Source organism: Geospiza fortis, unplaced genomic scaffold, assembly GCF_000277835.1.
Source record: "Geospiza fortis unplaced genomic scaffold, GeoFor_1.0 scaffold104, whole genome shotgun sequence".
Lineage (NCBI taxonomy): Eukaryota > Metazoa > Chordata > Aves > Passeriformes > Thraupidae > Geospiza > Geospiza fortis.
The window spans coordinates 3,734,554-3,749,528 of NW_005054325.1; the positions used below are offsets into that span (position 1 = coordinate 3,734,554).

Genomic DNA, 14,975 nt, shown 5'->3' on the forward strand with positions numbered 1-14,975 from the left:
CGGGGGCCACAACAGCGCGGAAGGCGCGGCGCCGCCACTTCGCCGCTGAGAGCGCGGTCTCCCGGAGCCTCGAATTTCATATTCGTTTTAATTGGAAAATAGCAATCCCAGCAATACCTATCCTGCGATGCTGATGTATCTGATCCAAATGGGTGATGAACTATTCAATCCTTTTCTGGCCCCAACGCACTTTATTCTTATTTTTATTTTTCATTTTTAATTTCCTCAACATACAATGTTAGTGGCAACTTTGCTGAATACTATAAACGATATTGGTCAAAATATTTAGTATCAGATGGCTGAAGTTTCTGGCACTGTTTTCCTCCAAACTTTTCTGGTTGATGTTCAGTAAAACACCAGTGTGGTTGTTGGATGGCTGAAGGAAAAACTCTGAGCAGATTAGGCGTGCAGTGTCCCTGCTGATCTAAGTGTTGTCGAGAGTGAGCATATTATTATTGCTTCGGCTTTAATATACACAGTTAACCTAAAATAATTATTTATATTGTATCTTTAGTATATTCTATTTTGAGGTAGTCAGCTTTGGAATGTAAAAGTCACCATTTCCTGTAGTTGCATTTCAAACGTTAGGTTTCTCTCTTTAGAAGGAGCCTTTGGAATCAGTTTATTCTTAAAAAAGCAGATTGTAGCCTCCCTGGAACTGGAGAGAAAGTGCATGAAAACCCTGGGTGTACTCCATAATAGGTCTGTCGGTCGACTCACAGATAAAATATGGCAACTTGTAATTAAAAATATCATCTCCCTCTCCTTTTTCTTTCAAACTCGTGCTTACTTTATATAATGCTTATCTGACAATGCTCACAGGAAGGAAAAAAAAAAGGAAGAAAATGTGGACAAAGGAACAGGTGAGGTTTAAAGAAGAGAACTGGGACAGAAAGAAATAAGCACTTCACTTAAATCAGTCTTTAAAAACAAATCATTCTGAGCAGGACTGAGCACTATTAATATCACCCTGGTCTCATGATAGAGTCATTGTTACAGTTGAAGATATATTTGCCTTCCTATTTGGTCTTTGCTTAGGCACACAAGGACTTTCCAAAGATGCTCTCAGTGAGACACTGTCTCACGTGTAATTGGTTACTTTTGTGGCATTTTTAGCCAGGAGAGAATGGAGGGAAATATTTCAAAATGGGCGGCCACGCTGATCTATTTCAGACCACCTCCTATGGAGTAAGAAGTCCCTACCAGGTCAGTAGCGATGGTATCTGTATCCCAAATCAGCATTTTAACTGCTGCCTCATAAGGGTAGCGATTCCTTTCCTTTTTTCTTTTCAGTTCCAAGTATTTCACAGGCAGTCCTTGGATTCATCTTCTCTGTTCTGGGAGTGCTGCACTCACAGCTGTCCCCAGCAGCCAAGCGCTCCTGCTCTGGTTACAAACCCAACTGGGCACACACCAGTGCTGGCTTACAGCTGGCTAAAAGACCAAAGCACAGCCTGCAAGACATAACCAAAAGTCTCCAAAGGGCCAGCATTGACAAGCACTACTCATTAAGTGATCTCCAAGAGCAGCTCCCAGGCAGGAATAACCCACAAGTCCCATACCTAGTGACAGAAATAGGCCACACTGCTCAGCTCCAGCATGACCCAGCAGAGCCTTTACCTTGTCCCACTGCCAAGAATTCATAGCAGCAAGCAGCTCCTGTGCCAGCACAGTCCTGGTGAGCCCTAGGATGGAGCCAGGAAGGCACTCTCCCAGTGCCATGGAAGCTCTCAAACCTAAATTGCTTTGTAGCACATTCCTAGCAGGTAGCACAGCAGGGAGAGAAGGGAGCAGATAATTCCCTACTACCTCCTGACTGCAGGAAGAAAACTGGAAAAACTGCTTTTTATGGTACAGTGGCTGGGAGTACAACTGCCAGTGCTGGCCTTCTCTGGGCTGGAGATACTGGTGATACTGGAGCATACATGCTCCAGTTCCTTGAGTGTCCAAAGAGCTTTAGGTTACATCCTTTCCACGTTTCCTGCAGACCTCACTTCCTACTCTTCAGGGCTGGTAGACTCAAAGACATCAGCCTCAGTTACTCAGTTACCTGAGTTACCAACTAAAGTCATAGGTTTTGCCAGGAGCAGATGGTTGGAAAACCACAAAAACTGCTGGGAAAATTAAATCCAAATCTCAGCTTCGGGTCCTGGTTAGTAGAAGATACATTCTTAGTGGGTTTACGGCATCTCAACAAACATCCTTAGGGAAGGAAAATGGCCAAGGAGGTGAGGGCTCAATTTTTATATGGCAACCTAATTCTCTGATAACTAACATCAGTTTGGGTGGAAATGGGTGGGAAGTATTCAGAAAAAAATGCAGAGTCCTAAAAGAGACACAAGAAATCTTTTTTCCTCTACTCTTGAAATTTAGGAGAATTTGGTTGGCCATTTGTGAGCAGCATTCAGCACCACTCAGAAGTGGTGACAGTCCATTTTTTGCTGTTATATATGACACTTTCTTCCTGTCAAGTTTTAAAAAGAAAATAGTGGGTAAAGAAACTCCCAGACTTAATAAAGGTCAAGCAAGCATTCTTCTGATCATTGCTCAGCTGCAGAGTAATATCCAGGCAGATCTTACTTCAGCATGAAAAGCAGAATGGGGAGATGAATTCTGCTTGTTTATGCTTTGGTTAATATCACTCCACTGACTTTGCTATAGAGGCTCATGGTTCACTCAATGTTGAGAACTGTTGGCTGCAGGAACACTAATGGCATTGTGCATTAATTGTGTTTCACACGGGGAAAAAAAACCCCATATATTAATTTTTTTGCTTTTAAACATATAGCTCTTTCATACTACCTCACATATCTTGCATTCTTTCTACAACAGAAATGTTCATGTCAGCATCAAGATCAAGGTGCAATTTATTCTTTCAGGTATAAGGAAAAAGGAATATAGTTACTGTTTCTGGTCATTTGTTGGTGGATGAGTTCTTACTGTACATGAGCATGAACCTCCCTTTTTTTTTTCTTTTCAAACTCCTTTCCTGTGTGTAAAGGAATAAATAGTTGCCTATCATTCAGGCTGTGTTGACAGATTTTTCCAAAACCTTTTCCATCTGCTGGCAGCCAAGGAATGCAGCATATACAGGCCCCAATAAAACCTCCCTGGAACTAATACTTGTACACTGAATAATGTTGAGGTACACCATGCTAGCCTGGAGGAGCAGGAATAAGTATTTTAACTGGCTGATTTTTTTTATCCTGCAGCTTAGCACGTCCCAAGTTTGCAAAGCAGATACAGAAAGCAGAAGGAAGGAGAGGGGAAAGTGACATGAAAACCAATAGTCAGCAGCAGATTCTAGGGGCAAATAAAAAAGTGCTTATGGCAACTGGAATACAGAGAAACTGAGAACAAGCCAGGGAGGTACAGCAGATATTTATTGCCACCTCTGCTTCAAAAGGAGATCACAGAACACAGACTTCTGGCCCTCCTTTATTATTCATTAATAATATAGAGAGGACCTTTCAGTAATCTTCCTTTCAGTACTGTTGTGTGCAATGTTTGAATATATACCACAGAGAAAGTGATAGCCTTCTCCTAGTGTGCAGGAAGTCAACAAGACACAAATGACTTGCTCAGAGGTAAAACATTTAAGCAATCAACCGTATTACTGTGATTTTATTATCCTTTTTTTTCTTTTTTTGCAGTTGATGGATGGCCATGTGTCTAAAAAGGTGCAGCACCAATACCAGAAAAGAAGTACAAGTTCGTAAATATCGGTCTGGTGCAAGGGACTGTTGGAAGTGACTCAAGAAAACACTTCTTTTCAAAGCTACTATTAGGAAACTTCTGGAGAACTCTCAGCGGGCAGGTTAAGCAGATCCTCAACAACTCCTTTCATGTTATTTAATCCTACAATGACACCATTTCTATGAAGTTTGCAAGAAGTCTGTTCATAATTCATATGAGAGGAGAGGGAATAAATAAAAACAAATTTGTATAATCCCAACCTCTGGACCACCTGCTGTGTCTCCTAACATGTGTCTTTTATTCTTGTTTCAGTCTGGCTTAAAAAAACCCACTGCACTTGTTAGCATCATAAAAAAAAAGAGATTGAAACTATCTGTCAAATGAGTGTTTGCACTAATAACAAAAACAGTAACAGGTTTCAAGAAACAGTATGACAAGCACCAAGAGTAAGAAAAATTTAAATAGCTATATACAAATCTAAAGTCTTTAAAAAATTTCATTTTTATTAATTCATTGCCATACAAAATTTATTCAAATTACATCCATTGAAGTGGTAAGATCACAGCTAGAGAACATGTCACCCTTTAGTAAATCTATTTACAAAACTCACCATAAAAGCTTTTTTGTTGGTTTTTTCCTTTTTTTTACAGTATTTTACAGAGGTTTGTTTTGTTTTTGTTTTTTTTTTAAACTAGCATACAATGCAAAGCTAAATTAGATTAGTATTTTGCCCACACACATTGGGACAAGTGTTTAATTTGTACAAAAAAAAAGATGGTCTGCGTTAGTCTTCATTTTCTCTTCCCTCACAAAAGTGCCCCTTTGTCTCGCAAATCTTCATGCTCACACAACTTTTACTTTCCTCTTCCACAAGACAAAAACTTTAAATACTACAATTTCATTTACAGATCCACATCTAAAAAAACTCTTAAAAAATTACAAACCAGCTAGAAAATATTCTGGCAGTGTTTACAAATTAATTCTATTGTACAAAACTGCTAGATAACTAAAGCGTGAGTTGAGAACATATATCAAATTAAATACAACTGCTGAGTGATCTATGCAAACATTTGTACATATAAACACACACTTAACACTGTTTAACAGTTCTTTATGTGTTGCCCTTTATACATTTGTTATATTCCAAAACCCACACAGTCATACAGTTTCCTTATTAGTACTGTGACTTCTTGCCTTTTCGTGTGTGAGCTTTCATAGCAGCAACTCAATGGTACCAGAAAACCTGCATACATAATATTCTACTACAGTACAAATAGTACTAATTTTCTGAGTATGTCAGATAAGCACAACAGTAATGCAAACAAAAAGATCATATGGGCATCATCTAATCAACATTACATTAATTTAGCCCAGAACATGGCAAAATATTTTACACTCAAGAAAAAAAAATTATTTAAGACTTCTTAGAATTCCTCTGACATTCAAAAAATAAATATTGGTACTATACTATACTAGCAAAGATCTTCAAAAAATAAATGCAATTCAGTTGATGTTATGTACTTTGAAAAAAAATGTTATGTACTTACAGTTATGTACTTTGAAAAAAAATTAGTTCAGTTTTGCTGGCGAAGAGAATTATAAAAAGCTGTAAGCAGAGGAAGCTAACCCACTGAGATAAATATGATATATTGAACAAACAAAGCTTGGCATAAGTGTTTTCCATAGAGGGAAAAACCCACAGTGCATCTCTAGTAGGCACTTAACATGAAGCCCCACTTAGTACCACAAAAATTCTTGTACCAGTTCTAATGCACACTGGGGGCAGTAAAATTGAACTGTGCATCTTCGTTCTAGTTTAAAAAAAACAACCAACAAAAACTACTTTCACACACACACGCGCACACACACAAGCATTTTTTAAAATCTGCGATTACTACGAGAAGTGGCAGAACTTTATACTTTTCAATATCTGCAATATACACTACATTTACAGTGTATTTTCTTTTCATTAAAAGCTTTTAAGGACATAAGTATTTGACCTCATAATGAGACATATACATAGCTCAAAATGAGCATTATGACAGCAATTTAAACATTCCCACAAGTAGCTCAAGAATCCCATTCCACTCTTTTGCATTACTTCATATTTACGTTCACTGCGTGTACAATCCATGTTGTGACACTCCAAAGACATGCATTCTCTGCAGAAGGCACGACCTGAAATACTATTACAAAATTGTGATTTAGGACTAAACCAGTTCATGGAGCCCTTCTCCGTAAGCCCACTTGTCACAGGAAGCAGAGACTGGGGGAGTGTGAAGACAAAACATCCACGGTCACCTGCTTGCACCTGCTGACTCGCAAGGCACTGGAGCTCGGGGGCAGGGAGAAGGCTCTGCTGTAAAAGCCTTCCCTTGTTTCTTATGGTGTTACAGGGAGTATTCAATTAAAATATCAGCACTGTTCAGGAGCCTAGTTTATGTAATAATGCTATTTTATGGTAAGTAGAGGACAACTCTGAATGACGGCGGGCTTTTTGATTCCATGAAAAACATGGTTCAGATACGGACAGCACTTAAGACAATCAGCTGTATATAAATTCATCCATCAGTGAAGGAAGTTTCTCTAAATCATAAGCATCAAAGAGGTCACTGATGCCTTCTTCATCCCCAAGGCTCAGCAAATAATCTTCCTGAAGCAGAGGAGGCAGCAAATTCACAAATGGTCCTTCAAAGTTTGAGGGAATTTGGTCCTCGGTCTGCTGTAGAAGATTGGCTGGAGAAGCCAGTGGAGAGATTGTTGCCATATTTACTGAGCAGTCACCTTGTCCTGAGTTAGCAGAAGCCACTTCTGTGACAGGAGGGAGAGAAAAACATAGAAGTTGACACATTTAATATCAGTAGAAATATAAGACACAGATCAAACAAAGTAACCACTGCATAAGGGGCCTTTCATAAAGAATCATTTCAGCAATAAAAAAATGGCCTCCATATAATTTCTAGATTGTTTTTGATGTGTTACAAAGGGCTTCTCAAAAACTATCATGTTGCTATCATCTCTGACTTTTCTATTAAAAATTATCTGATAAGAATTAAACATCTGTATGGGGAAATAAATCAACCATAGCGAGATGCCCATTTTTCAATGGAGTTCATAGTCAAAACTGAGAATTTTCTAGGTACCAGATGTCATCAGTGAAGCAATGTAGTTTCACATATACCCATACACAAAGATTTCTGCCACTTGTGTTGAGATGGATCTTTACTGCTACTGTTTTATTTGAAAACTTAAAAGGAACAACATTGTCTCTTTCTTCAGAATTACATACACTTTGGTTACATACGGTATGCAAATAGGAAACTTACTTTAAAAAAATGATGCAAATGAAAACTTAATTCTGACTACATCAACCAGAAATACATAGTGAAAAATCGATACCTTGGCTTTTCACTTCTTAGAAAAATAAAGCCAAAGAAAAAGAGCTGGAAATCCAAAGTTCAAACTGAAACCTTTAATTTGAGCTTGAAGAAAGGCCATTAGTATTGCAAAGAAATAATTTTACCTTTGGAAATGGTTTTGGAAATATTTCCATTGTGGTCCTGACTATAGGTTTTCATTGGACTGAGGGCATCATTTTCCTCCGGGCACAGATAAACTTCAATAGGTCCTTGAGTACTAGATAAATGTATCAATGCACTCTGCTAACAAAACAAATATCAGAATGGTGTTACACCAATGAACACAACAGAATATTGATGATAGTGATGATACTGAGTAAATTCTTACTGGGTTTTGAGTGTTTGAGTACAGTTTTACTAATCAAAAGAACCTGAAAATAACACCAAGCTTTCTTTTTTTTTAAAGATGTGAAAGGTTTGGCTGATGCATCTTGCAGACTAAAACATAAAAACTTTTTCCACTGTAGTGCACAAATCTCAAAATCCCACCATTTTTGTGTGTCATATCATAAGAAGGGAGGCATAAAGGATTAAACTCCAAACATTTTCTTATAACCACAATAGCCTGGAGCATTCTGATGGAATGGAACTGTGGGATGCAAGTCACAAGTTTTATTATTATTCATAACAATAATATTGGATGTATTAGTATAAATGTTTCTGTTTTAAAAAGATGCCAAAACATCCTTCCCACTTTCCCAAGGGCCTTCAGCACCTACTCAACTGAACTCAGATACCTGTATGTAAGTTCACCTATTTATCAGGCAACATTTCCAAATAACAAAAAAAACCAGATGCCATTTTCTTCACCCAAACTACTTATGTAAGTTCTTCTTCCCCCTCAAGGCAGTGATTTTGATGGTGGTTCTGAATAGGAACTGCTAATTTGTTGCAAGAAGTTACGTTTTTCTTAACTTTCACAAACTGATGCAATAAACCAACATGACCCAGGCACAGAAAACCTGCAAAGCTGCTCTTTGTGTTATGATGGAAAATCATAAACTACTCTGGTTATAAATAAACCTGCTGCTGCTGAATTGCATCAATAGTTTTCAAAAAAGCATAAATACAGGCATTAGGTCTTTGCAGACTTTAAAATATTTCCTTCTGTGCCCTTTGACAAAACATTCCTCTTATTATTTGGGTTCTGACAGTTATGTAACATAATAGACAGCATTACAAACACAGAGAACAGCAAATGAATGGGGGTTTGCCAGGGAGGAGAAAACAGTTAAGAGTACTTAGGGCAATGCTGCAGATAAGTAGGAAAAAAGGAGATGTAAAGAGCAGGAGTAGAAGAAGGAAGGTACTATTGAGTGACTGAGGTATGCAAAAAAAAGAACACTGAAATGTAATAGCATGTGACAGAAAGAAATAGGACTGTACTGCCTGGAGCTGAAAATTAAATAAGGTGGGTATAGAGGATAAGGGAGGTCTAAGCACTAATTTTAATGATCGTGTTCATCTCTCTCTGCCTGCATGATTTTGCTGAATCAAAAATCAAAGCAAAATGCCCAGGGGAAAGAAAGAGGAAAGCAAACATCAATAACAGTATATATTTATGAATACTGATAAAAGATATCCTTTTCTCATTGCAGCAAAATGATTTATTCTTCCTGCCAGAACCTGCAACAAGGTTCAAAGGGGAAAATAAGGACAAAGGCAAAGAAAAGAAAAAAAGAAGGATAGAAACCTTCTAAACAAGTGCAGAATAACCTTAGGAAAAAAAAAGTGACAGGGAATCCAGAGTGTGATCCTGCCCACAGGGCAGCAGGTATGGCTGAGCTTACTTGGCCTGGTGTAGGGATGAAAGATTAATGCACAGCTATGAAGAAAACATTAGCAGTGTTTGTGGGGTTAGGTTCATCTCTACTTGCTCCTTGAGTGAAGAAATTAGGTATACTTTTTGAAACTCTAACCAAGCCATTCCTGCCAATTATTCCCATTTGCCCGACATACTTGGGTCCGTCTTCCCAAGTGAGAATTAAAATAAGTGCCAGTGAAGCAAAGATGATGATGATGAAAGAAGAGAGGGCAAGAATGTGTTCTAGGAGTAAAACACAAATTTCTACAATACCTCTAGTACTTCAGAAAAGAAATTCCTACATGAAAACATGTTTCAGTAAATTAGGATATTAGTTATATGTGTTGTCAAGATGCTTAAGGCATTGAGTTATCCATTAACTTTTTAACTAAAATAAGAAAGCTGAATTTCTTGTGAAAGACTTTACATTGTTACAAACCAAGGAAATTTCAATTGTCAAGAAAGAGTTTCTCTTTACATAAAGCATAGCAAAAGAAAAATATCTGTAAATAGTGTGGATTACTCTGAAGAAATCTAAAAGTGAGTGAAAAGGAACAAATAACAATTGTTCTGTGTGAATTGATGTTTAAAGTTCCCCTTCCTTCTCTACAGAAACATCCCTAAAATGTGTAAGAATATAGGATTATGTACCTGGGCACATATCACAGTAAGTCTCAGGAGACGCTGCATTTGTAGAAAAACTATATATAACCAGGCAGGAAATGCCAGATTCTCCTTACCTCCACTGGGTCAGGCACTTCAAGTCTTGTTTCTGGAGGAGCTTTCACAACTATAACAGTTTGGTCTTTAAGGCCACTAATTTTTCGAATATCTTGGTACGTCACATAAGCTAATGTAATCAGTGTTAAGGAATTTTCCATCCCAGGTTACAATACACTCACACTATTAGAAAAGGAAGAACTCTTTGAATTATTTTTCCATTTTCTCAATTTTCAACAAAGCTCTTAGCCCAAGGTTTTCTGTTCTCTACACTGTGATTGCCACTGTGAAGCCCTGTGAGAACTTCCCTTTGATGTCATAGCTGGGGCCACTGTTCAGTGCACAAAAAGGATTCTCTCTGCTGAGTGCTCCTCTCCTCCTCTATATGGGGGAAACTACAGAAGCACAGGCTCAACAACCTGAAATTACTCACAGACTCCATGAAGCAAAAACTTTTATGCACTTGCTATCAACATGCAGAGAGCTGAAAATCACTGGAAAAGCGTATAGGAAATTTGTAGATGCACGCTATAGAAGTGCATACACAGCATCATTGAATCATAGAATGGTTTGGGCTGGAAAGGACCTTAAAAGATCATTTGGTTCCAACTCCTCATGGAGTTGAGGAAGTGGACATGGGCATGGGCAGAGACACCTTTCACTAGACCAGGTTGCCCAGACCCCCATCCAACCTGGCCTGGAGCAATTCCAGGGAGGGGGCATCCACAGCTACTCTGGGCAACCTGTGCCAATGTCCCACCAACCTCACAGTAAAGAATTTCTGTCTAATATTTCATCCAAACCCACCTTCTTTCAGTTTAAAGCCATTTCACAACAATGTCTTTATTAAAAAATCTATCTCCATATCTCCCACAAGCTCCTTTTAGGCACTGGAAGGTGCTATAGGGTCTCCCTGGAGTCTTCTCTTCTCCAGGCTGACAAAAATCCTAATTTCAGTTTAAATTTGAGGGGCTTTACAAACATAAATATATAACACATAGAACCTATATAAAATATATATAAATATACAAACATTTATGCAACATTCATATATTTATATATTAATTTATAGAATACAAAATTATTTTAAAGCCTGTTTAAGCAGCTACTTTGAACCTTTAGAGTGCAGAATGTCAATTTCTGCATAAGCACAGAATAAATATGAGTATTTTGCTGTTCGATATGTATTTGTCAAAATGATAGTGTTTTGGGGGTTACTACATGGGGAAGCCTCACATACTGATCCATGTAACTGAGATGTTAAAGTGCTTTTGGCTCTGAAAAGAACTGTGAAATGGCCATGGTCATATGCATACAGCTCCAGCTCTTTAGTTTTGTCATCTGTTACCTGGCATAACGTTTATGCCAGGGGAATAAAAAGCCTGACTTATTATATATACTTTTGGGTGGTGTGAGTGTGTGCCGTTACTGAGCAGTACAGCAAGACAGACTGCCCAAGCTCCAATATATACTGCATCTACCTTGGATCAAACAAGTCAAGAGGCAAAGTGACAGGTCATCATCTTTCACCCAAACAGCTTTAATCAAGGCTTTTGCCACTCGTTAAGTAAGGTTTGCAAAGGCAGAGTTCATCCCCACAGGATTCAGTGCTACAAAAATTCAGAACTCTCATGTTCAGCTTTGTCTTACTTATGTCTCTTCATGGATTATGCTCTTAGCTAAAGGCAGTGCTGATCCTACTCCCCATTCCACTTGGTGATCTCTGGTTACATCAAAATGTCTATGAAATCCAGTCAAAAGTCAATGTTCACATAGTTCAAGTTTTTTTTACTGGTACTGCCATAGTTACTTCCTGTCCTTCAGAAGAGAGAATAAATCCACTTTATTAGATGCTATTTGAACACTACTTACTATACATAGTAATAAGTTTTTACATCAGCATTTGATAAAATGCTTTCTTGTGTTGCTAATAGGTGGGAAATCCAAGGAAAATGACAACTGGTTAATTACAAAGAGTATTAACAGCCAACATAAGTAATATGAACCTTATGCAATTATTACATTAAATAATTCAGCCTAAGGTATTCTGAGAGCTCACAGAAGTTTTATCTATATTTTATTATAGATTCTCTAACCAGAGGAATCTGAAACTTTGTTGCAAGTTTCATACTAAACCAAATCCCAACTTTATTTTCCTCTCTGTGCCTTTAATTTATATTTAAAGTTTGAAGTGAAATAAATAAAAAAAAAGTAATGACTAAACAAGTCTGTTATTTTATCAGACTTTCTCTTCATGCCTTTATAATTTCTAAACACATAAAACTGTGGTTTGCTCTAGGCTTGAAAAAATGCAGGGCTATTGGATATCGTCACTCATTAATCAGTAAAAGTTCTTGGTTCTACTGTATGTGAGCACAAATGTTAACAGTCTCCTTCATGTATCACCTTTTCTGGTTTTCCTTTTCACATTCCAGAAGCATTGCAGGTTCAAGCTGCTTGAGCAGCTTTTATATCAAACCACATTAAAACCTTCTCCACTTCTAGAAGCTTCTGATGCTTTCTTTCAATGACATCACACAGAGGAAGTCTCCTAGTATTACAGGGCACAGCAAGGAGGCTGAGCACCTTTGAGGTTTTGGGAAAAAGGATATCTCTGATTCTCTGAGTCCTCTGTTAGCAGCTTGAGGTCCAGGGTGCAGCTTTGGATTAGCTCATCCAGTTTCTTCTCTTCCTGAGTCAGTTCCGTCACCTCCTTGGTGAGGCCCTGGCGCTGCGCCAGCATCCCACCGTCCTCGGACAGGCTGCAGCCCCTGGAGACACACAGAAGGAAGGAAGAATTCTGTAAAACCTGACCCTACACCATGGTAAAGGGAAGAGACAGAGTTTTACACTGCAGATGAAGTTCTTTGTCCTTTCTCCCTAAACCCATCCCTAGCGAGTCAACATAAACAACGCTTTCCAGAAAAAGCATCTTTTTATCACAAGAACACATTTTGGAACTGTCACCAAGATGTAAGAGTTTAATATTTCCAACTACTTCCAAAATTTTGTTTGTAACCACAGCTTAACTTTTTTACTTACTTTACTTTTTATTTTTTTACTTTTTATCATAGAAGGCAGTAGGTAGAGACACATACCTAAAACCTACTCCACATGCAGAAATAAATGAATCAATCCATTTTCAAATAAAATGCTGGTTTCTAATTTTCCTGACAAATGCTTTTTATAAACTTTTCTTAACAGAAAAATAGGACTTTATCCTGTTGGAAGGCATTTTGGATAATTGCTTGGAGCAAAGTGTTAGGGCGAAAGGTGGTAGAAGAAAAACACTGTGGCCCTGTGATAGTGAAATCAGCCAGCAGGGATGGAAAAGGATAATGAATACTTACATCCACTGAATGTTGTTTTTGGATTTTTTCTTAATGAGATGGATGCCTTCCAGTACATTGGTGATATCATAAATCCTCCTTTTTTGCACCTTGAGGACCTCTGCTGCTCTGTTCAAATCTAGGACCCCATCAGGAGATTGGCTCAGCAACTGAATGAACTTCTTTGTAAGAAGGCCAAGGGATGTATCATACCGAGTCTTTTCTGAAGGAGATTTTGGAGCTTGGAAGGAAAAAGAAAAAGAAAGTTAAATCAGGTTTTTCCTCACTTTGGTTCCGAAAGCAGCAACCAAAATTGAAATTACATCTATTACAGTTACTTCTTTCATTTTTACTGAAGAAATCTCTCATACCTCACGTTAAGACATAACTTACCGCTATGTATTTGTATTTCAAGATGTACTTTTCCAAAAGTCACAGGTACATGAGCAAATATATACGTTTTTTAAAATGCAAATATTTCCAGTAGTCTGATAGATACATATGGAAATATTCTGCCTAGGCTTTTACTATGTGAATTCATAATAGTATTTTTAGTATCTATTTATCCTGGCAGCAACCCCAAAAAATCCCCTGTGACTCTCCCTCATCAGCCTGATAGCCAGCTTTCATCAGGGTTTGATTTTCCCCTCATGCGAGATAAGTGTTTCATATGCAATTAAGCAGGACTTAGGTGTACTTCAGTGGGTGAACACAATGACAGATTCCATCAGTGTCAGACTCCACAGCTTGAGAAAACTCAAGTGAATTAGAGGAGATTGATATAAAATAACAATATATAATCATCACTGCTTCATAATCGAGCAATGCTCAAACTGGGACAGAGTATCCATATCTTCTAAATTAGAAGTCAGCAAATGGCTTGGACCAATTCATGGTTTCCATGCACAAATGCAGCATCTATATACTTCACAGATGGGCTTTCAAGAGTTTAAATACTTGGATCAGAATGATTCCTAATTCTAAATGTTCAAGGCCTCTCTGTCAAGGGAAATGAGCCAGCCGTTATTACAAGTCTGCTGGGCTGGTACATCTCAAACCCTTAATTTGCTTCCAGTACTATGCAGGGCGGAACTTGGGCTGATTTGGTGGTCTTTTTCAGGTTTTCAAGGGTCGTGTCATACATTAAACTGCAGAAGTCAGTCAAAAGTGAAAATCCCACTGAAGAGTGAACCTTTAGATTACCCTGAAATATTTTGAAGAATACAATGCCTTTTCAATGAAAACCAAGATGTTGCATTTTTGCAAAGAGAACCAGCTAGCTGTATTTCTTTGAGTAGATTCAGGGCTTGTCTGCTCTAGGAAATGGAAGAATATTCATAGAAAGGCTTGGGTTGGAAGTGGAACTTAAAGATCATCTAGTTCCACCCTCCCTGCCATGGATAGGGACACCTCCCACTAGACCAGATTGCTCAGAGCCCCATCCAACCTGGCCTTGAAACACTTCCAGGGATAAGGCATCCACAGCTTCTCTGGGCAACCTGTGCCAGTGCCTCACCACCCTGTGAGGAAAGAATTTCTTCCCAACATCTCATCTAAATCTCATTCATGTCACTTACACGACCTTGTGGATTTAAACAAGGGTGGTTGATTTGTCTGGGTTTTGTTTGGGGCTTAGAAAAGGGTAAGAGGCAAGAAGTGACTGGAGTCCCACCAAAAATGGCTTGTGCTCTTCATCCCACACCAAATTCTTTGTTCAGGTTTATCAATACTGCTGCAGCATCCTGTGCACCAAAAAGAACTGAATTTCTACAAGAATCCACTGCATTAAAATAGGCTTCATATAGCTTAATGAAATTTAGTTTAGTTAAATCAACTGTGGTTGTTTAACTCCTATGCTTTAAGTTTCTATCTTCAACTACTTTCACTTTTCCTATCTGCCTCAACAGAAACCAGCAGACTGGTGAGGAAGGACCCTTTGGCATCTCTTGCTCTGACATCACTACCACTGCTGCCCCAGTCCTCTCCTTGCCCCATGTGCCTCACCCT

At 38.4% G+C, this 14,975-nt stretch overlaps 1 protein-coding gene across 1 annotated transcript in view; it reads right to left on the bottom strand.

Annotated features, from left to right (window-relative positions):
• Positions 1-4,174: 4,174 nt before the first annotated feature.
• E2F3 (E2F transcription factor 3) overlaps positions 4,175-14,975 on the bottom strand; it is a 30,646-nt gene continuing 19,845 nt past the window's right edge. The window contains exons 3-7 of the mRNA XM_031056963.1: positions 12,990-13,209; positions 12,252-12,410; positions 9,660-9,774; positions 7,220-7,358; positions 4,175-6,507 (exon numbers count right to left, since the gene is read on the bottom strand). Of these exons, the coding sequence (XP_030912823.1) occupies positions 6,242-6,507; positions 7,220-7,358; positions 9,660-9,774; positions 12,252-12,410; positions 12,990-13,209 (899 nt within the window). The 3' untranslated portion in view covers positions 4,175-6,241. The remainder of the gene's footprint in view (positions 6,508-7,219; positions 7,359-9,659; positions 9,775-12,251; positions 12,411-12,989; positions 13,210-14,975) is intronic.